At 43.4% G+C, this 24,067-nt stretch overlaps 1 protein-coding gene across 6 annotated transcripts in view; it reads left to right on the top strand.

Annotated features, from left to right (window-relative positions):
- Positions 1 to 24,067, top strand: part of LOC112240759 (mannosyl-oligosaccharide 1,2-alpha-mannosidase IB) — a 109,745-nt gene that overhangs the window by 63,005 nt on the left and 22,673 nt on the right. For all 6 annotated transcript variants that reach the window (XM_024409030.2, XM_024409025.2, XM_024409017.2 and 3 more), the window contains 5 exons: positions 1,136 to 1,254; positions 5,082 to 5,162; positions 13,244 to 13,338; positions 13,453 to 13,576; positions 17,184 to 17,277. In XM_024409030.2, the coding sequence (XP_024264798.1) occupies positions 1,136 to 1,254; positions 5,082 to 5,162; positions 13,244 to 13,338; positions 13,453 to 13,576; positions 17,184 to 17,277 (513 nt within the window). The remainder of the gene's footprint in view (positions 1 to 1,135; positions 1,255 to 5,081; positions 5,163 to 13,243; positions 13,339 to 13,452; positions 13,577 to 17,183; positions 17,278 to 24,067) is intronic.

Raw genomic sequence — 24,067 nt, 5'->3', positions numbered from 1 at the left:
AAACCATAGGCAACCCAATTTGAAGAAGGCGATACTCTGATCATTGGCTGATCGCTCCTTAATGCCCATGCTAAAATGGGATCCAAAGTCACGCCCGCTGTAGGGGCACAGCACCTCCTACTTTTAGAGGGACAAAACCTACTTTTAGGGGGACAACAGCACCTACTCTAAGGGGGACATTATACAACAAACCAGGAGTGTTCCCTGACCAAGTGACCTGGGCCAAGAGGAAAAACTCTTGGCCCAGGAGTTCTCCCCAAAGAATGTAAGAGGGGCGCTGCGCCACTATTTAAAACATTTCTATGTTTTCATTTAAGGCCAGGCACCACACCCTAATACAGTGGTTCCCAAACTGTGGGGTGCGCCCCTGTACTCTTGAAAGTTGTTGTAGTAGAATGCACAAGGGGCAATTTCGGAATTGGGTAGTGCATCATGAGTTTTCCTCTTGTCATGTCAGTCATTGCATACCTTAGAACTATTTAGAACTTCGTAATGTTTTTTAGCTAGGTTATTTTGCCCATAGAATTTGTTGTAATGTTTGAGTCACTCAAATATCACATTAATACACATTAGACATGGCAAAATGTATACAATGGCAAGAAAATTAGCTTTAAAACTGCAACATTTTCTCTCTGCCAACAGTTTGTCATGAACAGTGCTTGTGCCCATATAAATAGACATGGGGAGCGCGGGATGTTCCCCAATGCTGGAAGTGGAGCGCGGGATGTTCCCCAATGCTGGAAGGGGGGCCTGAAAGTTGGGAAAGTTGCATTCTCCCTGAAAGTTTTTTTGCACTGGATTGCAGGAACTGGGGGAAAACTGCCACGTTCCAGGCCTCCCACTTTTACAGGACTCTGCAGCACCACCTTGTTAAAACATCCTGGGGAGAACCCTGTGTGGGTTTCATTCATTTTACATGGGCCACACATACTGTGTGTATCAGGGTTCGGGTCAATTCAGAAAATTATCGAAATTCTACATTTTCCTTATTGATAAGAATTGGAATTTCAATGTTCTACCTGAATTGACTGAAATGTAAATGGAATTGACCCCTGATATATATGGCAATAAGGACCTTTGGTTGCATTATTTATTGTTACATGAGACCCTAACCCTGTGTATGTCCTCTGTCCAGGTAATTCCCAGATGGGGGCCACCATAGTAGACGCCTTAGACAGCCTGTACATGATGGGACTTCACAACGAGTTCAAAGATGGACAAGAGTGGATAGAGCAGAACTTGGACTTCAGTGTGGTGAGTAGAGCACAAAACCTTTGTTTCTGTACTTCAGTAGTGAAAACTCAGTACTTTGCCACCTTCTGGCTTGCAGTCTTCCGTGCCGTATAAGCATGTGGTAGAACCTAGAACCAACAACAACAACTTGCTTGATGCCACTTATACCTTATTCAGATCTACTATCAACCACACAGACGGGGCTCTAAAGAGTCCGCCAAGCTACGGACAGAGGGCTCTGGTTTTTATTCCATGTCCAGTAGTGAAGCCTTTTGAGACATGAGGAAAGGAGCGTCTAGCGTTGCTGTGATGGAGGGAGAACTGGACACGCTGGTCGGAGTCATGGAAATGATGTGGGCAGGGAAAGTGTTTCAGACCACATAAAGGGCAAATGGACTGCAATCAGTACACCCCTGACTGAGACACCTGTCTGTTTCTCTGCCATCTCCCCCTCTGTCTTGATTCTCTGTTTTACCCCTCTCGCTTTCTCTCAGGCTAGGGTTATTAAAGCCCTGCAGGTGTAATGACAGCACAGGTGGGGTGTGAATGTTTGACAGGCTGACACTGTGGAATGTAATTAACCTCTGGACTGCTCCGGTCAGCTCTGGGGTAGAGGGAGAGAAGGAAAAGGAAGATTGTGGAAGATGGAGAGAGTTGGGACATGGATGAGAGAGATCGAGGGGAGGGTGAGAGAAAAAGAGGGAGGATGTTACTGATCTATGTTTACATCAGGGATGGGCAACTGCCGGCTCGTGGGCCCCCCTTTTGAAGGCCCTCGGATCAACCCCAGTTGGGGTCTCAATTTACTGTTGTAAGTTGGAATAGTATATTACACAAGGTGTTATTTATAAATGCGTCCGCACGCATGACTGCCTCATGCTGCTTTGGATTAAAGCATCTGCTAAATGGCATATACAGTGCATTTGGAAAGTATTCAAAGTAAGTATTTTATAGCCTTACTCTAAAATTGATTAAATTGTTTTTCCCCCCTCATTAATCTACACACAATACCTTATCATGACAAAGCAAAAACGGGTTTTTGACATTTTTGCAAGTTTATAATACATTTTTTTTAAAGTATTCAGACCCTTACTCAGTACTTTGTTGAAGAACCTTTGGCAGTGATTACAGCCTCGAGTTTTGGGTTTGAGACTACAACTGTGGCACACCTGTATTTGTGGAGTTTCTCCCAGTCTAGATCGGGTTCAAGTCCGGGCTCTGGCATGACCACTTAAGGACATTCAGAGACTTGTTCCGAAGCCACTCCTGCATTGTTGGCTGTGTACTTAGGGTCGTTGTCCTGTTGGGAGGTGATCCTTCGCCCCAGTCTGATGTTCTGACCCCTCTGGAGCAGCGTTTCATCAAGGATCTCTGTGTACTTGGCTCTGTAAATCTTTCCCTCGATCCTTCCATAGTCTCCCAGTCCCTGTCGCTGAAAAATATCCCCACAACATGATGCTGTCACCACCATCCTTCACCATAGGGATGGTGCCAGGTTTCGTCCAGACATTCAGGGCAAATAGTTCAGTCTTGGTTTCATCAGGCCAGAGAATCTAGATTTTTTTTTTCTGTGGAAATTTATATAGACAGGTCTGTGCCTTTCCAAATCATGTCCACTGGTGTACTACAATCAAGTTGTAGAAACATCTCAAGACTGATCCATGGAAACAGGATGCACCTGAGCTCAATTTCGAGTCTCATAGCAAAAGGTCTGAATACTTATGTAAATAAGGTATTTCCATATTTTTTTTTTATATGCAAACATTTCTAAACCTATTTTTGCTTTGACATTATGGACTATTGTGTGTAGATTGATGCATTTGTATGTAATCAATTTTAGAATAAGGCTGTAATATAACAAAAAGTGGAATAAGTCAAGGGGTCTGAATACTTTATGAATGCACTGTATATTGTTATTAGTATTATTGACACTGCGTCAGCAGTTCCAGTGCAGAACCAGATAAGTTGAGTCATTTGGTGGTAGGTCTGGGAGTCTGGAGCAGAGTGTGGTCTGAGTTAGCCACGGAGGGGATTGGCTGCCCGGACATCTCACTGATCATTAAGCCAGACCCTTACTCTGTTTACCCAGGAGAAACCGAGAAGGTGAGATATAGAAGGTATGCAAGAGAGGGGGGTGAGGGAGAATGAAAAATATGCAGATTGGTGAGGCAAAGAGGAGAGGGAGAGATTGCTTGAGAGAGGAGAGCAGAGGCTGAGAGGAGGCTTTGGCTGGCTGTCTGTCTGGTTCTCGCTTATAAACTCCCTCACCAGACCACATAAAGGGCCAATGGACGACAATCAGTACACCCCTGACTGAGACACATGTCTGTTTCTCTGCCTGAGCATCTCCCCCTCTGTCTTGATTTTCTGTTTTACCAGTCTCTCTCCCTCAACCTCGCTCGCTCTGGCTAGGGTTATTAAAGCCCTGCAAAGGTAATGACAGCACAGGCGGTGTGTGTTTATGACAGGCTGACCCTGTGGAATGTAATTTACCTCTGAACTGCTCCGGTCAGCTCTGAGGGAGAGGGGTAGAAGAGGGATGCAAGGATAAAATATATATATATATATATATAACGCGTGTGTTCGCGGAACGCGCGCAACGTGCGTGTGTGTGTTCAGAGGCTTTAACACACACACACACGCAACGTGTGTGTGTGTGTTAAAGCCTCTAATAATTAATGATTAAATAGCTGCCATGTTGGCGTGTCCTTTGTAGTGAGTCATCGAAAGCTGGATGGCTCCTGCAAGGCCTGTACTAGACCACCCTGTAGTGATGGAATGGATGACTCTGAATGCAGTCAGATTTAATTGACATGACTGAATTAATGTAGTCTGTTAGTCAATGCTGGGATCGGAATGAATAAACCTGAGTTTAAAGTAAGATTTGAATGGATAGCGCTGTGGGAGATGAATTAGGCCTAGTACATGATGTCCCACTTGGATTTGATTAACCTGATTTTAATATGGAGTAACATTCCTCATTCACAATTTAAAATGTTTTAAAGGAAAATTCTGACATATGTTAAATGTTTCATGCAAGATTCTTTTGAATATGAAAAGCCACATCGTATTTCAAAGGAGTTGAAATACTGCAGGGGTGAGGAAAGAACATTTCTGACTTCTCACGTCTACTTTGTATGAAGTCTTTCAGTATTCTCATTCTTACACATTGTTTACAGGAGTCACATGAATGACATGAATTGAGACACCTGAATGACTGTATGATTGTTACGTTTCTGATTTTCTGCATAACCAGAATGACTTATAGTTACTGCGTTGAGGTTTTCAGTCACCTGAATGACACTTCTCTTTTTTGGTACTGTGGTGTGTGTGCGCGCACATCACCCATATGGCAGCTACCGTATTTTGTGTTGTGCAGTAGTGTGCATAACCTGACCAACCGCAGACTTTCTAACACAGGATGTTTTACGACGGCGCTCTGCACCTGGCTCCTAAATGTCGTTGGAAATGGGTAGCCGAGCTGACGGAAGGTGGATTCTGACATGGCTGCCCCCACTCCACCTCTTTCTCCACTCTCCCAGGGTGACAGTTGGATTTACAGCCCATTCAGTTTGTTCGAGAGAACGTTGAGGGTATTACACAGGGAACAAGTTTGTATTTGTGGTAGTACTTGGAAAGGTACATTTCTTATTTTTTTATTAGTCTGACATATGAATTTGGTGTTAGTGTTGGTCTGAATAGTAGGCTAGTTGAATTTAGGAATGTGTGCCATTACAAACTGGTGTTAGTGTTACTGTGCAGTATATAGGATGTGTTTTTGGTGCAAGGCTGCTCTGGCAGTACTGTGCTCTGTCTCTGATTGATCCCCCTCTCCTCTGTTTCCTCAGAACGCTGAGGTGTCTGTCTTCGAGGTCAACATCCGCTTCATTGGAGGACTGCTTGCCGCCTATTACCTCTCAGGACAGGAGGTAACTATTCACCTGGGATTAGTTTACACTGTGTGTGTGTCTGCAAAGGGGGGAGTCTTTGCTGTGTGTGTGTCAATTGTGGGAGGCGGGGGAGGGTTTACTTTGTGTGTGTGTGTGGGGGGGTATTTGACAGGCTGTTGATGAAGCACCAGACTTTGTTCAGCTGAACAGAATGCAAAAGAGGTAGAGAAGCAGAGGCAGGGGAGAGCACAATAAAAAATAGGCTCAGATTAGGAACGCAAAGGGAGTGAAAGCAAAGCAAGTCGAGGAAGAGAAAGGGGGATAGAGTCTTTCATTAGCCATCTGGGGCGTGATGGAGGCCCACAGGTTAGAGATGGTCGCCTGGGAAATAACACTTGAGGTGCACCATGTTAATGAACACACACACCTCCCAACATTCTTATCTGCCCTCTAGCTCTAATGAAAATGACCACAAATCCTCCTCTTTTTCCCCTCTTTCTGTCTCTCTCCCCTGCGGTATCAGTCATCCCCCTCTCCCTGCTCCTATTAGAGGAATGCGAGTGGTGGAATTGAGCTCCAGCCATGCATTTCGGCCTCTCTGCCGGCCCCACGCTCCTCGTCTAACAGGAGCAGATCTCTGGCCGCGCTCCATGCTCCCTCTTAATGCTTATCTCTCCTCCCCTCCTTTCCTTTACTCGCTTGCTTAACTTCCACTGTCCTCTTCTCATTCACTAGGGTAGGGAATCAGAGGTGTTGTGGTAGGGAATCAGAGGTGTTGTGGTAGGGAATCAGAGGTGTTGTGGTAGGGAATCAGAGGTGTTGTGGTAGGGAATCAGAGGTGTTGTGGTAGGGAATCAGAGGTGTTGTGGTAGGGAATCAGAGGTGTTGTGGTAGGGAATCAGAGGTGTTGTGGTAGGGAATCAGAGGTGTTGTGGTAGGGAATCAGAGGTGTTGTGGTAGGGAATCAGAGGTGTTGTGGTAGGGAATCAGAGGTGTTGAGGCTGGTTGTGGCAGGGAATCAGAGATGTTGAGGCTGGAGGAGTGATATCGTTTGTCCATTGGGTTATAGCTCTTTGTGTCCTTTATTCCATGTGTGTGTGTGCATGCCAGAGAACTAGCCCTGCCATGCAGTGATGGATGATGTGTACTCCTCTGCTTTCCCCCTCTCTCCTCTTCTTTCCCTTCTTTCTCCATTCGGTCAGTTTCATTACTTAATTTTTTTCTCTCACAAACTCCTTCACTCTGCCCCTCTCCTTCTTTCTTTCCTGAAAGGTGCTTGGTCCTCTGGGATATGTAGTTTAGGTGAAAGGTGCTAGCGCCTCTGGTCGGGCTGGGCAATATTGACTGAATTTAATTTAATAGAATATATGTTTTGGTGCGATATTCAAAATGCCTGTATCGCAAGAATTGTTTATTGTATTTTTTCTTGGCCATTTACAGTGGTTCTTCCTTTAAAAGTTGTCGTACTGCAGCACAGCATGCAGGCTGCAGCAAATTTCTATGGCACGTTATTTAACCTTTCTAGCGCAGGCGTTCCGCTAGCGGAACCCCTCGACAACATCCAGCTGAAAAGGCAGCGCGCGAAATTCAAAAATATTTTTTTGAAATATGTAACTTTCACACATTAACAAGTACAATATAGCAAATGAAAGAAACATCTTGTTAATCTACCCATCATGTCCGATTTCAAAAATGCTTTACAGCGAAAGCACAACGTGATTTTGTTAGGTCATAGCCAAGTCAAAAAAACACAGCCATTTTTCCAGCTAAAGATCGTCACAAAAAGCAGAAATATAGATCAAATTAATCACTAACCTTTGATGATCTTCATCAGATGACACTCATAGGACATCATGTTACACATTACATTTATGTTTTGTTCGATAATATGCATATTTATATCCTAAAATCTCAGTTTACATTGACGTGTTACCTGCAGTAATGTTTTGATACCAAAACATCCAGTGATTTGCAGAAATACTCATAATAAACATTGATAAAAGATACAACTGTTACTCACAGAATTAAAGATAGACTTCTCCTTAATGCAACCGCTGTGTCAAGTCAAAGGGATCCTTGAATAGAAAAATTGAAATATTTCTTACTGTAGCTGTGGTACTGTAGGCCTAAGGGTTTCCGTTAGGAAGATATGGCACTGGACAACGTGTTGCTATTCCAAGAAAACAAAAATGCATTTGTTACTGTAGCTGATTTAGCGTAACTTACTTATTGGCATAAAGGCCTGCTTAAATATACAGTACATCAATCACTCATTAATTTGTGCATGTCATCACACAGCATGCAAGTCATCCATGTCTTTAATTACAGTCAAGCATTTTAGTTATAAACTAAATAAGAAAGGAAGCCTTGATTTTAATTTTACAATCACGGCTAAAACTATTTAATTGAGGGTTTCAGGTAGGAAAAGATGGCGCTGTACAACGTGACCGATCGGGCGTAGGTCTAGGCTACTAAGTGACTGTGAGTGAAGAGCAAATTAACCCTTACATTTCCACATAAAAATCTGATTTATAAAGACCAGTCCCCATGCTCTGTCATTCAGTGATATTTATTCCCTCCATCTGCATTTTGAATTAGTATTTTTATCATTATTTTATTAACGGAAGCATAAATATGTTGATGAGCAAATACGGTACAATATATGCTTGATCCAACATTTTCCGGTTGCATGAGGTTTAGAGTTAGAAATGTACAACTTTAGAGTACTTAATACATTGTAAGTTGGGGGCGATTTCTTTTCACACCGACAGTAGCCGAGCTATTAGACTATCCTTTTATAAAGGTTGAAGTCTATTGTCTTGCTAATAGCCCATCCATGGGAACCTTGTTTACAGAATTCACAGCCTGCTACGCTTGTGAAAACAAAATGCCTCCAGCTGTCCATCACTACTGTAAATAAAAACACAGCATCTACAGTGCTACAAATATATTATTGAATTCGATAGAAAAAATCAATTGCACATAATTTCCCATTTTATACTAACAAGTGTTTGCCATGGGGAATAATCCAATAATAATTGGTATGGCACAGCTCTCGGATCTCATTAAGAGGTGGCTTCTGAATTAAAATACTTGCAGATCAATAAAATGTCCCTGTAGATCTAATTAAGGATTCTAAATTAATATCTAAGGGGCATTTTTCGTTAGGGCAAATCTCGTCTGTGATATTGATTTAGAGATGTAAAACGTTACAGAGAAATATCTAAGGGGCTTTTATACAATTACAATGCTCCCCCTCCCCTCCTTCTTGGCAAGTGTATTGTCCTGCTAATAGTCCATCATGAGTGGATGGCCTCTTTTGTATTCCAATGTATTGAATGAATGTATTAATTAGTAATTTACCATTCTCAGAGTGGAAATGTTGTTTGCAGAGTTCAGCATCTCTTTTTCTAGTCCTCTGGTGGTTACAGTCCTAACCCTGGAACGGGTAGCTAGCTTGATGAGAACTTTGTCCATTTTGTCTGTTTTCTTTGGTCGCCATGTAATTTGTTGATTTTTTATAAATAGCTCGTTTTTGAATGGTAACTGTGTTAAGGGTAGGAGTTTGGGGTGAGGTGAGGACTACTTGAAAGGTGTGACTTGCAGCTTACAATAAGCCATAAGTATACATCAGATTGCCCTCACTTTGATGCTATAACAACATACTGTATCACCATGACCAGGATCTCTGTTTATTTAAGTGAGCAGATTAAGGCTTTCAGGAGGAACATAAACCATGTGCCATTGAATCGTGACATCTCAAATCTCTTCCCAACTATTATGCATTCTGCACAGCTGTCATTTTTTTGGTCCTTAAATGAAACGGGTATATTTTTATTTATCACAATTTTCTTTAACCAATTATAGTCTTTAATGCAGGGCCCACAGACAAGTTCCTTACTTTTCCTCCCTTCCACTTGATAAAGGTTCCAATTAATAACGTGTGTTTTTTTAAAATCAATTAGTATATCTAAGTTTAACCACACTATTTGTTGTATTATTTGTTTAGTCTTTTCTGGTGGATTAAGCTGAAATTGCAACCAACTTTCTATGGCTTGTTTAAAAAATAAGGATATCTTCATCAGCAAAGGACTTTCTATAGAGGGGCTATCAGTCTTTCACACTGTGGTAAATAAAAACAGTTTGTTCATTAGAATGATTTATTTCTGTTTTAGAGGGAGAGAAACCAAAAGCCCACCATGCCTATTTTTCAAAAATTGTCATTCCACATGTCAAGTGTAATTCCCCCATTGTATTTACCCAAGTTTTCTCCTAACTCCAGGACCACTGACAGTTTGTCATTGTTGCCTGATGCACAAATCTAGTGCCAGAGAAGAGAGGACTCTTCTACTGAAAATGCCTCCATTAATTTACGACAAGATAGTCATTTTGTGCCACAATTTAGACTACTGATAGATCAGCGTTCTAACTCCCCCTGTGGTATTGTGGTGCAATGACAGAATGCCTCTATCTACCACGAACGGCGGAGCAAGCTTGAAACCTTTAAAGGAAGAACCACTGTATGTCCGCTTGTTCATGTCTTTTTGGTCTCATCCCCTTTCGCTCCATTCTTTGCTGTGTGCACCTTCCCATTTATACACGCACCAAGCCCCTCCCCCAAGACCAGAGATAATTTCTTCCTCTCTGACAAACGGTTTCAACTCACTATTTGTATTTGAGTTTTTGGTCCAACAGAATGGGTCATATGGAGACTGAAACATGCATGATTCTGGTTGACTTGAAAGCCATATCAGTGATTGCAAAAAAGCAGATTCAACTATTTTGATAAAATAATTACGTTATTAGTGGGTCTTCTGGGTAAGGGAGGCTTATATTTAACCTAGGTATAACTTCACAAGCACTGAATTCGTTTGATTATGGCTGACCTAGAAATGCAGTGAATTTTATATTTTAATTCTATAACGAAGCTTATTTAAAGAAACATTTTAAAAGATCAATGTATATATTGTGACTCGACCATAAGAATAAGAAATTACAATAAAATAAATACAAATATCCTAGTGTCTTGTATATGTAGATTAGGTGAAAGGTGCTATTGCCTCTGGGATGTATGTAGTTTCGGTGAAAGCTGCTGGCGCTCTACTGTTTAGACCAGGAGGACAACAGCTAACAGCCTGTACAGAGTAATAACCTCTCCTCAGAGAGAGAAACAATGGGGGGAGCGAGCGATGGTGAAGCGAGAGAGAGACTGGGGCGGGAAACACAGAGAGCAAGCTGATTGCAGAGAGAAAACAGGAGAAGGGAGCAGGTCTTGTAATGTAAGATAATGAGCTGGGACACTGACACACTGCAGCTAGACAGCTGTCTCGACAATACATATTTTTCCTTCCTTTCTCCCTCCCTCCATCTTGCGTGCTCTCCCTGATTTATCATGTATGCTGTGCTCTACTTTGCTATGTCTTTCAGTTTGGTGCTGTGAGCCGAGGGTGTGTCTGTCTCCCTGGGGAGCGCTTGACTCACTTTCATATTGTCTAACATGGAGCCCATCAAATGCAGAACACCGCTCCCTCTGTCACACTGGCCGGCTGCCATTGCACCAAGGGAGGGAGGGACTGCATATGAATAGTATGGATGTGAGAGAATCAGCTAGGTCATATAGAAGATAATCATGCAATTTAATTGGTTAAGTTGGCGGGCATACACTCTTGATTGGCTAGAATGGCCTGAGCTCAGGTAAAACCACAGCTCAATTGCTTGATTAGTAAATTCAGTCACGCAGTTGTGGATAAATTCCCAAGAACACAGTCCCATGGTTTTCCAAGCTTGTTTCTGAGGCCTGATACCATAGAATATAGTATATGACAAATAATAAAGGAATGACACAGGATTAAGTTAAACAATAATTAGCGAAGTAATAAACGGTGTAAACCCCATAGACGTAGAATCGTGAGTTGACCTAATCCTGTCTCTCCCTGGAGCCTTTGAGGGCCTTCTTCCTAAACAGGCTCATTCACCAGATTTCACAGTATACCTTCTGATCATTTTATGGGACTCCATTACATGTACACAGTGGCATACTCCCCCAGAGAGAGGGATGACAGAGTGTGTGTGTGTTTGTGTGCCTCAATGTGTGTTAGGGCTGCACAATTAATCTAATTCACATCGAAATCAAAATATTGACATGTGCAGAGATCCAAATCGCATGCAGTATTATGAAATGCATTTTAGCCGGGTGCTTCTTATTATAAATAATTATAAATAATGATTCTAACAGTTTACCCAAGTGTTTTGATCTGTATTGCATGTGAAATTGCATTTCATTTTTTTGCCTAGATCGTTGTTTGTTATAGTGTGTGTGTCTGTGTGTGCTCCCTGGCAGGCTGAGTGGTCCTGCTGGTCTATCCCAGTGAGACCAGGGCTCATATACTCATATGTGTAATAACAAGATCAGCTCCTAAGTTAGAGGATAGGTGGGAGCAGCAGATTAGAGTCAGCACTACGACCAGCCAGCCAGAGTTCCAAATCTGCAATCTGGGAATACTGCAGACTGACCCGGCCTGCCAACCTGGCCTCACATGATAGAGGGATGGAGAGAGGGAGAGCTTGTTAACCAATGAGAGTCAAAGCCAGGGGGGTTCTTCTAAGCTGTATGGAATTGTTTTAAGAAATTCATAGTAAGGATAATTAAGCTATTTGATTTCATGTAGCTATTTGACCCCTTAAGTACACTACATGTACCAAAGTATGTGGACACCCCTTCAAATGAGTGGATTCCGCTATTTGAGCCACACCTGTTTCTGACGGGTATATAAAATCGAGCACACAGCCATGCATTCTCCATAGACAAACATTCGCAGTAAAATGGCCTTGCTGAAGAGCTCAGTGACTTTCAACGTAGCACCATTATAGGATGCAACCTTTCCAACAAGTCAGTTTGTGCAATTTCTGCACTGCTAGAGCTGCCCGGTCAACTGTAAGTGCTGTTACTGTGAAGTGGAAATGTCTAGGAGCAACAACAACTCAGCCGCGACATGGTAGGCCACACAACTCACTGAACAGGACCGCCGAGTGCTGAAGTGCATAAAAATTGTCTGTCCATGGTTGCAACACTCACTACTGAGTTCCAAACGGCCTCTGGAAGCAACGTCAGCACAATAACTGTTCATCGCGGGCATCATGCAATGGGTTTCCTTGGCCAGGCAGCCGCACTTAACCCTAAGATCACCATTCGCAATGCCAAGCGTCAGCTGGAGTGGTGTAAAGCTCGCTGTCATTGGACTCTGGTGCAGTGGAAACGCTTTCTCTGGAGTGATGAATCACACTTCACCACCTGGCAGTCCGACAGACAAATCTGGGTTTGGCGGATGCCAGAAAAATGCTAGATGAGGAAAAATTGTCTGGGCTGTTTTTCATGGTTCGGGCTAGGCCCGTTAGTTCCAGTGCATAGTGCCAACTGTAAAGTTTGGTGGATGAGGAAAAATTGTCTGGGCTGTTTTTCATGGTTCGGGCTAGGCCCGTTAGTTCCAGTGAAGGGAAATCTTAACGCTACAGCATACAATGAGATTCTAGATTATTCTGTGCATCCTTCTTTGTGGCGACAGTTTGGTGAAGGCCCTTTCCTGTTTCAGCATGACAATGCCCCCGTGCACAAAGCGAGGCCCATACAGAAATGGTTTGTCTTGATCATTGTAGAAGAACTTGACTGACCTGCAGAGAGCCCTGACCTCAATCCCATTGAACACCTTTGGGATGAATTGGAACGCTGTCTGCGAGCCAGACCTATCGCCCAACCCCACTAATGTCCCCACAACAATATTCCAACATCTAGTGGAAAGCCTTCCCAAATGAGTGGAGGCTGTTATAGCTGCAAAGGGGGGACCAACTCCATGTTAATGCCCATGATTTTGGAATGAGATGTTTGTCGAGCAGGTGTCCACGTACTTTTGGTCATGTAGTGTAGTTGCGCATTCTTCATGCGTGTGTGTCCGGTTATTCTAGTGGTCTCTGAGAAGAGATCTGAGCCTCCTGTAAACCAGCTTTGTGATGTTTCTTTGTCCCATGTAAACTCTTGCTGTCTGCTGTATTGTTACGTCTCGTAAGTATGTTTCCTCTCTTTCTGAAGCTTTTTCTCAACTTTCATTCGCCCTCTCTGTCTCTAGGTGTTTAAGGTGAAGGCGGTTCAGTTGGCTGAGAAGCTGCTCCCAGCCTTCAACACTCCCACAGGCATCCCCTGGGCCATGGTCAACCTCAAGAGGTCAGTCTCGGATCACAACGCAACCCTAGATCTACGTCCCCAACTGCAACAATCTAATTTCAGCCTGATTCTGTATTTAATGATTCAAAGTGTGTCTGTTCTCCCTGTGTTCAGTGGTGTGGGTCGTAACTGGGGCTGGGCGTCAGCAGGCAGTAGTATCCTAGCAGAGTTTGGAACCCTCCACATGGAGTTTGTCCACCTCACTTACCTCACTGGGAACCCTGCATACTATCAGAAGGTGAGACACCTCCTTAGTACCGGTGTGGGTGTCTGGTAGCCTGAGCAGCCGCTCGTGGGATTTTTTGATCTCCACTATCATCTGGGCTTGATGTGTACAGAAGGTAATGCACTCTTTTCCCCATGTGACCGGTTTGTACATTAAACATTCTCCATTCAGGCTGCAAGGCTTCGATTTCCTCAACTAGATTTAATGGCGAGAAGGTGGGAAAAAACAGGGGGGAAATCAAATTTTATTTGCCATATGCGCCGAATACAACAGGTGTAGCCCTTAGCGTGAAATGCTTACTTACAAGCCCAACAATGCAGTTTAAAGAAAATAGAGTAAATAAAATATTTTCATGTTTTACTTTATTTAGTAACACATTAAAATAACAATAATAAGGTTATATACAGGGGGTACCGGTTAGTCGAGTTAATTTGTACATGTAGGTAGGGGTAAAGGGACTATGCATAGATAATAAACAGCGAGTAGCAGCAGTGTAAAAACAAAGGGGGGCGGTCAATTCAAATAGTCCAGGTGGCCATTTTATTAATTGTTCAGCAGTCTTATGGCTTGGGGGTAGAAGCTGTTAAAGAGCCTTTTGGATCTAGACTTGGTGCTCCGGTACCGCTTGCCATGTGGTAGCAAAGAGAACAGTCTATGACTTGAGTGACTGGAGCCTTTGACCATTTTTTGGGCTTTCCTTGACACTGCTTAGTATAGAGGTCCTGGATGGTAGGAAGCTTGGCCCCGGTGATGTACTGGGCTGTATGCTCTACCCTCTAGTACCTTACGGTCGGATGCCGAGCTGTTGCCATACCAGGCGGTGATGCAACCTGTCAGGATGCTCTCAATGGTGCAACTGTAGAACTTTGAGGATCTGGGGGAACCATCCCAAATCTTTTCAGTCTCCTGGGGGGTGTTTGTCGTGCCCTCTTCGTGACTGTCTTAGTGTGTTTGTTCAATGATAGTTTGTTGGTGATGTGGACACCAAGGAACTTGAAACTCTCGACCTGCTCCACTACAGCTCCGTTGATGTGAATGGGGGCGTGTTTGGACCTTTTCCAATAGTCCACGATCTACTCCTTTGTCTTGCTGACGGTCGGCCCGTCAGGAAGTCCAGATCCAGTTGCAGAGGGAGTTTAGCCCCAGGGTCCTTAGCTTAGTGAGGAGCTTTGTGGGCACTATGGTGTTGAACGCTGAGCTGTTGTCAATGACTAGCATACTCACACAGGTGTTCGTTTTGTCCAGGTGGGAAAGGGCAGTGTGGATTGAGATTGTCATCTGTGGATCTGTTGGATCGGTATGCAAATTGGAGTGGGTTTAGGGTATCTAGGATGATGGTGTTGATGTGAGCCATGACCAGCCTTTCAAAGCACTTCATGGCTACAGATGTGAGTGCTACGGGCAGTAGTCATTTAGGCAGGTTACATTCGCTTTCTTGGCCACAGGGACTATGGTGGTCTGTTTGACATATGTAGGTAATACAGACTGTCAGGGAGAGGTTGAAAATGTCAGTGAAGACACCACTTTCTACCACCATGCTAGAGTGGCTAATGCTTGGGAATGCTAGTCCTAGGTGTTGCATACCCCGTTATCGCTATTAAATGTAGTTCAGGAGGAAATCATAGCCTTTGCAGCCTGACGGGATAAAAGAAAGATGAATGAACCGGTCGCCGGGGGACACGAGTGTATTACCGACTGTACAGTCGTAGCCAAAAGTTTTGAGAATGACAAAAAATGATTTCCACAAGTTTTGGGCTTCAGTGTCTTTAGATATTTTTGTCAGGTGTTACTATGGAATACTGAAGTATAATTACAAGCATTTCACAAGTGTCAAAGGCTTTTATTGACAATTACATGAAGTTGATGCAAAGAGTCAATATTTGCAGTGCTGACCCTTCTTTTTCAAGACCTCCGCAATCCGCCCTGGCATGCTGTCAATTAACTTCTGGACCACATCCTGACTGATGGCAGGCCATTCTTGCATAATCAATGCTTGGAGTTTGTCAGAATTTGTGGGTTTTTGTTTGTCCACCCGCCTCTTGAGGATTGACCACAAGTTCTCAATGGGATTAAGGTGCTCACCTTGTCTTCTCTGGACAAGCTTTTTTCCGGATGCCCCAAACAATCGGAAAGTGGATTCATCAGAGAAAATGACTTTACCCCAGTCCTCAGCAGTCCAATCCCTGTACCTTTTGCAGAATATCAGTCTGTCCCTGATGTTTTTCCTGGTGAGAAGTGGCTTCTTTGCTGCCCTTGATACCAGGCCATCCTCGAAAAGTCTTCGCCTCACTGTACGTGCAGATGCACTCACAGCTGCCTGCTGCCATTCCTGAGCAAGCTCTGTACTGGTGGTGCCCCGATCCCGCAGCTGAATCAACTTTGCGAGACTGTCCTGGCGCTTGCTGGACTTTCTTGGGCACCCTGAAGCCTTCTTCACAACAATTGAACTGTTCTCCTTGAAGTTCTTGATGATCCAATAAATGGTTGATTTAGGTGCAGTCTTACTGGCAGCAATATCCTTGTCTGTGAAGCCCTTTTTGTGCAAAGCAATGATGACTGCACATGTTTCCTTGCAGGTAACCATGATTGACAGAGGAAGAACAATGATTCCAAGCACCACCCTCCTTTTGAAACTTCGAGTCTGTTATTCGAACTCAATCAGCATGACAGAATGATCTCCAGCCTTGTCCTCGTCAACACTCACACCCGTGTTAACGGCTTAAGGTATAGGGGGCCGCATTTTCACTTTTGGATAAATAGCGTGCCCAATTTCATCTTCCTGCCACTCATGCCAAGAATATAAGATATGCATATTATTAGTAGATTTGGATAGAAAACACTCTGAAGTTTCAAAAACTGTTTTAATCATGTCTGTGAGTATAACAGAACTTACGTAGCAGGCAAAACCCCGAGGACTAACCGTTCAGAATTTTTCTTTTTTTTAGGTCTCTGTTCACTGAGTTCTCATTGGCAAACTATATTTCTTAGGAACTTGTTTTCAGTTCCTACCGCTTCCACTGGATGTCACCAGTCTTTTGGTTGAGGTTATTCATTTGTGCAATGAAGAAGTAGGGCCAACTAGGACTGCGTAACACAGAGTTGCGCACGACTTCAAAAGTAGCTTGGTTTGTTGTGTTCCTGTATTGAATACAGATAGACCCGTCTTCTATTTGATCGATTATTAACATTTAAAAATACCTAAAGTTCTATTACAAAAGTAGTTTGAAATATTTTGGAAAAGTTTATAGGCAACTTTTTTGAAATATTTTAACAAGAGAATCACTGACATGATGTCAGCTGGTCCTTTTGTGGCAGGGCAGAAATGCAGTGGAAATGTTTTTGGGGGATTCAGTTAATTTGCATGGCAAATAGGGACTTTGCAATTAATTGCAATTCATCTGATCACTCTTCATAACATTCTTGAGTATATGCAAATTACCATCATACAAACTGAGGCAGCAGACTTTGAAAATTAATATTTGTGTCATTCTCAAAACTTTTGGTCACGCCTGTACACATCAAGCCCAAACGATGGTGGAGATCTATAAAGCCCACTAGTGGCTTTCCAGGCTTAGTGTCTGTGTGAGAGAGAGATTCATGTCTCCTCTAACCCTGTCAGGTGATGCACATACGGAAGCTGCTGGCCAAAATGGACCGACCCAACGGGCTCTACCCAAACTATCTGAACCCTCGTACCGGCCGCTGGGGCCAACGTAAGTACCTGTTGTCTCTCACTTCATCAGAGAATAATACTGACAGGTGTGTGTGCCTGTGCTCACTACTGTGGGCCGCTAGGCTGTGCAAATGACTGTGTGTGAGTACTGGGTGTTTTTGGAGCTTTAATAAATATGTATAATTAGAAGCTGTTGGCGGGAGGCATCTTAACTAATTGTTAATTACCCTGACTTAGACAGAGCAGTTTAATTACTGTTTCTACCTCTCACTGCTCAACCTGACCACGCACCCACACACATGCCAGGGTTTCCATTGTGGCACAGGAAAACGTGACCGGGAAGATTATCATTTACCGGCCATTTGAGAAATGTACCGGACCCATAAGCATTGGTTGTAAAACCCATTAGGGTGTCTAACCATGGTGCTCAGAAATACAGAAATCACATTTAGATTATGGTAATTCATCTGAACCTCTTGAGACTATGGAGCAGTATTTTCATTTTTGGAAAAATAACGTTCCCAAATTAAACGGGCTATTTGTCAGGACATGATGCTAGAATATGCATATAATTGACAGCTTAGGATAGAAAACACTCAATTTTCCAAAGCTGTCAAAAATATTGTCTATGAGTATAACAGAACTGATATTGCAGGTGAAAGCCTGAGAAAAATCCAATCAGGAATTGACTCTTATTTTGAAACCTCTGCATTCCTATGCCTCCCTATTGAGCATTGAAAGGGATATCAACCAGATTCCTTTTTCTATGGCTTCCCTAATGTCTACAGTCACAAGACATAGTTTCAGGCTTTTATTTTGAAAAATGAGCGTGAACTTCAACATTGAAGAACATTCAGTGGTCAGCTGGTGGCTCAGTGATTTGTGCGTAATAGACAAAGGCTAATAGACAAAGGCGGCCATTGCTCCTCTCGCTCCTACTAAGAAGCCAATTGTCCCGGTTGATATATTATCGAATAGATATTTGAAAAACACCTTGAGGATTGATTATAAAAAACGTTTGCCATTTTTCTGTCGATATTATGGATCTAATTTGGATTATTTTTCGGTGTTGTCGGGACCGCAATTTCCGGTGGATTTCTCAACAAAACGTGAAGAACAAACAGGTATTTCGGCTCTAAAAATCATCTTTATGAATCAAAATGAACATTTGCTGTCTAACTGGGAGTCTCGTCAGTGAAAACATCCGAAGCTCATCAAAGGTAAACAATTTAATTTGATTGCTTTTCTGATTTTCGTGACCAAGCTGCCTGCTGCTAGCTGGACATAATGCTATGCTAGGCTACTGATAAACTTACACATGCTTGTCTTGCTTTGGCTGTAAAGCATAATTTCAAAATCTGAGATGACTTCACTGCAGCCGAGGTGAGTAAAACATTTAAACGTGTTAACCCTCGCAAGGCTGCAGGCCCAGCCGCGCCCTCAGAGCATGCGCAGACCAGCTGGCTGGTGTGTTTACGGACATATTCAATCAATCCCTATCCCAGTCTGCTGTTCCCACATGCTTCAAGAGGGCCACCATTGTTCCTGTTCCCAAGAAAGCTAAGGTAACTGAGCTAAACGACTACCGCCCCGTAGCACTCACTTCCGTCATCATGAAGTGCTCCTGAGAGACTAGTCAAGGACCATATCACCTCCACCCTAGACCCACTCCAATTTGCTTACCGCCCAAATAGGTCCACAGACGATGCAATCTCAACCACACTGCACACTGCCCTAACCCATCTGGACAAGAGGAATACCTATGTGAGAATGCTGTTCATCGACTACAGCTCGGCATTTAACACCATAGTACCCTCCAAGCTCGTCATCAAGCTCGAGACCCTGGGTCTCGACCCCGCCCTGTGCAACTGGGTACTGGACTTCCTGACGGGCCGCCCCCAGGTGGTGAGGGTAGGCAACAACATCTCCACCCCGCTGATCCTCACTGGGGCCCCACAAGGGTGCGTTCTGAGCCCTCTCCTGTACTCCCTGTTCACCCACGACTGCGTGGCCACGCACGCCTCCAACTCAATCATCAAGTTTGCGGACGACACAACAGTGGTAGGGTTGATTACCAACAACGACGAGACGGCCTACAGGGAGGAGGTGAGGGCCCTCGGAGTGTGGTGTCAGTAAAATAACCTCACACTCAACGTCAACAAAACTAAGGAGATGATTGTGGACTTCAGGAAACAGCAGAGGGAACACCCCCCTATCCACATCGATGGAACAGTAGTGGAGAGGGTAGCAAGTTTTAAGTTCCTCGGCATACACATCACAGACTAACTGAATTGGTCCACCCACACAGACAGCATCGTGAAGAAGGCGCAGCAGCGCCTCTTCAACCTCAGGAGGCTGAAGAAATGTGGCTTGTCACCAAAAGCACTCACAAACTTCTACAGATGCACAATCGAGAGCATCCTGGAAGGCTGTATCACCGCCTGGTACGGCAACTGCTCCGCCCACAACCGTAAGGCTCTCCAGAGGGTAGTGAGGTCTGCACAACGCATCACCGGGGGCAAACTACCTGCCCTCCAGGACACCTACACCATCCGATGTTACAGGAAGGCCATAAAGATCATCAAGGACAACAACCACCCGAGCCACTGCCTGTTCACACGCTATCATCCAGAAGGCGAGGTCAGTACAGGTGCATCAAAGCTGGGACCGAGAGACTGAAAAACAGCTTCTATCTCAAGGCCATCAGACTGTTAAACAACCTCCACTAACATTGAGTGGCTGCTGCCAACACACTGACTCAACTCCAGCCACTTTAATAATGGGAATTGATGGGAAATGATATAAAATATATCACTAGCCACTTTAAACAATGCTACCTAATATAATGTTTACATACCCTACATTATTCATCTCATATGTATACGTATACAGTGCCTTGCGAAAGTATTCGGCCCCCTTGAACTTTGCGACCTTTTGCCACATTTCAGGCTTCAAACATAAAGATATAAAACTGTATTTTTTTGTGAAGAATCAACAACAAGTGGGACACAATCATTAAGTGGAACAACATTTATTGGATATTTCAAACTTTTTAACAAATCAAAAACTGAAAAAGTGGGCGTGCAAAATTATTCAGCCCCTTTACTTTCAGTGCAGCAAACTCTCTCCGGAAGTTCAGTGAGGATCTCTGAATGATCCAATGTTGACCTAAATGACTAATGATGATAAATACAATCCACCTGTGTGTAATCAAGTCTCCGTATAAATGCACCTGCACTGTGGTAGTCTCAGAGGTCCGTTAAAAGAGAGAGCATCATGAAGAACAAGGAACACACCAGGCAGGTCCGAGATACTGTTGTGAAGAAGTTTAAAGCCGGATTTGGATACAAAAAGATTTCCCAAGCTTTAAACATCCCAAGGAGCACTGTGCAAGCGATAATATTGTAATGGAAGGCGTATCAGACCACTGCAAATCTACCAAGACCTGGCCGTCCCTCAAAACTTTCAGCTCATACAAGGAGAAGACTGATCAGAGATGCAGCCAAGAGGCCCATGATCACTCTGGATGAACTGCAGAGATCTACAGCTGAGGTGGGAGACTCTGTCCATAGGACAACAATCAGTCGTATATTGCACAAATCTGGCCTTTATGGAAGAGTGGCAAGAAGAAAGCCATTTCTTAAAGATCTCCATAAAAAGTGTTGTTTAAAGTTTGCCACAAGCCACCTGGGAGACACACCAAACATGTGGAAGAAGGTGCTCTGGTCAGATGAAACCAAAATTGAACTTTTTGGCAACAATGCAAAACGTTATGTTTGGCGTAAAAGCAACATAGCTCATCACACTGAACACACCATCCCCACTGTCAAACATGGTGGTGGCAGCATCATGGTTTGGGCCTGCTTTTCTTCAGCAGGGACAGGAAAGATGGTTAAAATTGATGGGAAGATGGATGGAGCCAAATACAGGACCATTCTGGAAGAACCTGATGGAGTCTGCAAAAGACCTGAGACTGGGACGGAGATTTGTCTTCCAGCAAGACAATGATCCAAAACATAAAGCAAAATCTACAATGGAATGGTTCAAAAATAAACATATCCAGGTGTTAGAATGGCCAAGTCAAAGTCCAGACCTGAATCCAATCGAGAATCTGTGGAAAGAACTGAAAACTGCTGTTCACAAATGCTCTCCATCCAACCTCACTGAGCTCGAGCTGTTTTGCAAGGAGGAATGGGAAAAAATCTCAGTCTCTCGATGTGCAAAACTGATAGAGACATACCCCAAGCGACTAACAGCTGTAATCGCAGCAAAAGGTGGCGCTACAAAGTATTAACTTAAGGGGGCTGAATAATTTTGCACGCCCACTTTTTCAGTTTTTGATTTGTTAAAGTTTGACATATCCAATAAATGTCGTTCCACTTCATGATTGTGTCCCACTTGTTGTTGATTCTTCACAAAAAAAATACAGTTTTATATCTTTATGTTTGAAGCCTGAAATGTGGCAAAAGGTCGCAAAGTTCAAGGGGGTCGAATACTTTCGCAAGGCACTGTATACTGTACTCTATATCACCTACTGCCACTTTATGTAATACATGTATCACTAGCCACTTTAACTATGCCACTTTGTTTACATACTCATCTCATATGTATATACTGTACTCGATACCATCTACTGCATCTTGCCTATGCCGCTCTGTACCATCACTCATTCATATATCTTTATGTACATATTCTTTTCCCCATTACACTTGTGTGAGTAAGACCGTAGTTTTGGAATTGTTAGTTAGATTACTTGTTGGTTATTACTGCATTGTCGGAACTAGAAGCACAAGCATTTCGCTACACTCGCATTATCTGCTAACCATGTGTATGTGACAAATAAAATTTGATTTGATTAACAAAAGGCTAAGCTGTGTTTCACAATATTTCACTTGTGATTTCATGAATATAAATATTTTCTAGTAAGATTTTTTTTGTCTGTTGCGTTATGCTAATTAGTGTAGTTTGATTACAATTCTCCCGGATCCGGGAGGGGTAGTTCTAAGAAGTTAAAACACAACATGCAACTCATGTAATGAAGCAGCCAATAAAACAGCATTTTCAAACATTTGCCAAAATGCAATTTGCCAGAAAACACCATTCTGAACAGCGCACCTGATAGCGGTTCCATATGTCACAGAGATTTAAAATCTATTTTAGAAACTTAGTGAGAATCTACAGATACAACAACTCGGATGGGTTGCTAATACAGTTCATTTGGAAAGTATTGCAACCCTTTGACTTTTTCCACGTTATGTTACTTTACAGTGTTTTTTTTAAAATTCTCCCTCGTCAATCTACACACTAACCCATAATGACAAAGCAAAAACAGGTTCTTTTTTTTTTAATAACAAATATGAAATTTACACAAGTATTTAGACCTTTTACTCAGTTCTTTGTTAAAGCACCTTTTGGCAGGGATTACAGCCTCGAGTCTTCTTGGGTATGACGCTACAAGCTTGGCACACCTGTATTTGGGGAGTTTCTCCCATTCTTCTCTGCAGATCCTCTCATGCTCTGTCAGGTTGGATGGGGAGTGTCGCTGCACAGCTATTTTCAGGTCTCTCCAGAGATGTTTGTTTGGGTTCAAGTCCGGGCTCTGGCTGGGCCACTCAAGGACATTCAGAGACTTGTCCCGAAGCCACTCCTATTTTGTCTTAGAGCTTCCTGTTGGAAGGTGAACCTCTGCCCCCTGGTCCTGAGCGCTCTGGAGCAGGTTTTCATCAAGGATCTTTCTGTACTTTGCTCCATTCATCTTTCCCTCAATCCTGACTAGTCTCCCAGTCCCTACCACTGAAAAACATACCCACTCCGTGATGCCACCATCACCACCACCACCATGCTTCACCGTAGGGATGGTGCCAGGTTTCCTCCAGACGTGACGCTTTGCATTCAGGCCAAAGAGTTCAATCTTGGTTTCATCAGAGCAGAGAATCTTGTTTCTCATGGGTTCTTTAGGTGCCTTTTGGCAAACACCAAGCGGGCTGTGTCATGTGCCCTTTTAATGAGGCGCCGGTTCCGTATGGCCACTCTACCATAAGGGCCTGATTGGTGAAGTGCTACAGAGATGGTTATTTTTCTGGAAGGTTCTCCTATCTCCGCAGAGGAGCTCTGTCAGTGACCATCGCGTTCTTGGTCACTTCCCTGACCAAGGCCCTTCTCCCCCGATTGCTCAGTTTGGCCTGGCGGCCAGCTCTAGGAAGAGTCTTGGTGGTTACAAACTTAAATGATTCCTTTTAAGAATGATGGAGGTCACTGTGTTGGGGACCTTAAATGCTGCAGAAATGTTTTCAAACCCTTCCCCACATTTGTGCCTCGACACGATCCTGTCTCAGAGCTCTACTGACAATTCCTTCGACCTCATGGCTTGGTGTTTGCTCTGACATGCACTGTCAACTGTGGGACCTTATATAGACAGGTGTGTGCCTTTACAGATCATGTACAATCAATTGAATTTACCATAGGTAGACTCCAATCAAGTTGTAGAAACAACTCAATGATGATCAATGGAAACAAGATCCACCTGAGCTGAATTTCGAGTCTCATAGCAAAGGGGCTGAATACTTATGTAAGTAAGGTTTTCTAAAAACCTGTTTTCGCTTTGTCATTATGGGGTATTGTGTGTAGATTGATGAGGGGGAAAATGTATTGAATCAATTTTAGGATACGGCTGTAACGTGACAAAGGGAAATGGGGTGGGAATACTTTTCAAATGCACTGTATGACTAGGCATGTGCCTTTGGCTTCTGGTCAATGAAATGAAGGTTGATATGAAAACCAATAGATCAGGAGAGAAATGGCGTAGCGGTGGGTCCAATAGGGAAGTAAAT

This window comes from Oncorhynchus tshawytscha, linkage group LG03 (genome assembly GCF_018296145.1).
Source record: "Oncorhynchus tshawytscha isolate Ot180627B linkage group LG03, Otsh_v2.0, whole genome shotgun sequence".
NCBI lineage: Eukaryota > Metazoa > Chordata > Actinopteri > Salmoniformes > Salmonidae > Oncorhynchus > Oncorhynchus tshawytscha.
The sequence above is the reverse complement of the archived record's forward strand: the minus strand, read 5'-3'. Positions and strand labels throughout refer to the sequence as shown.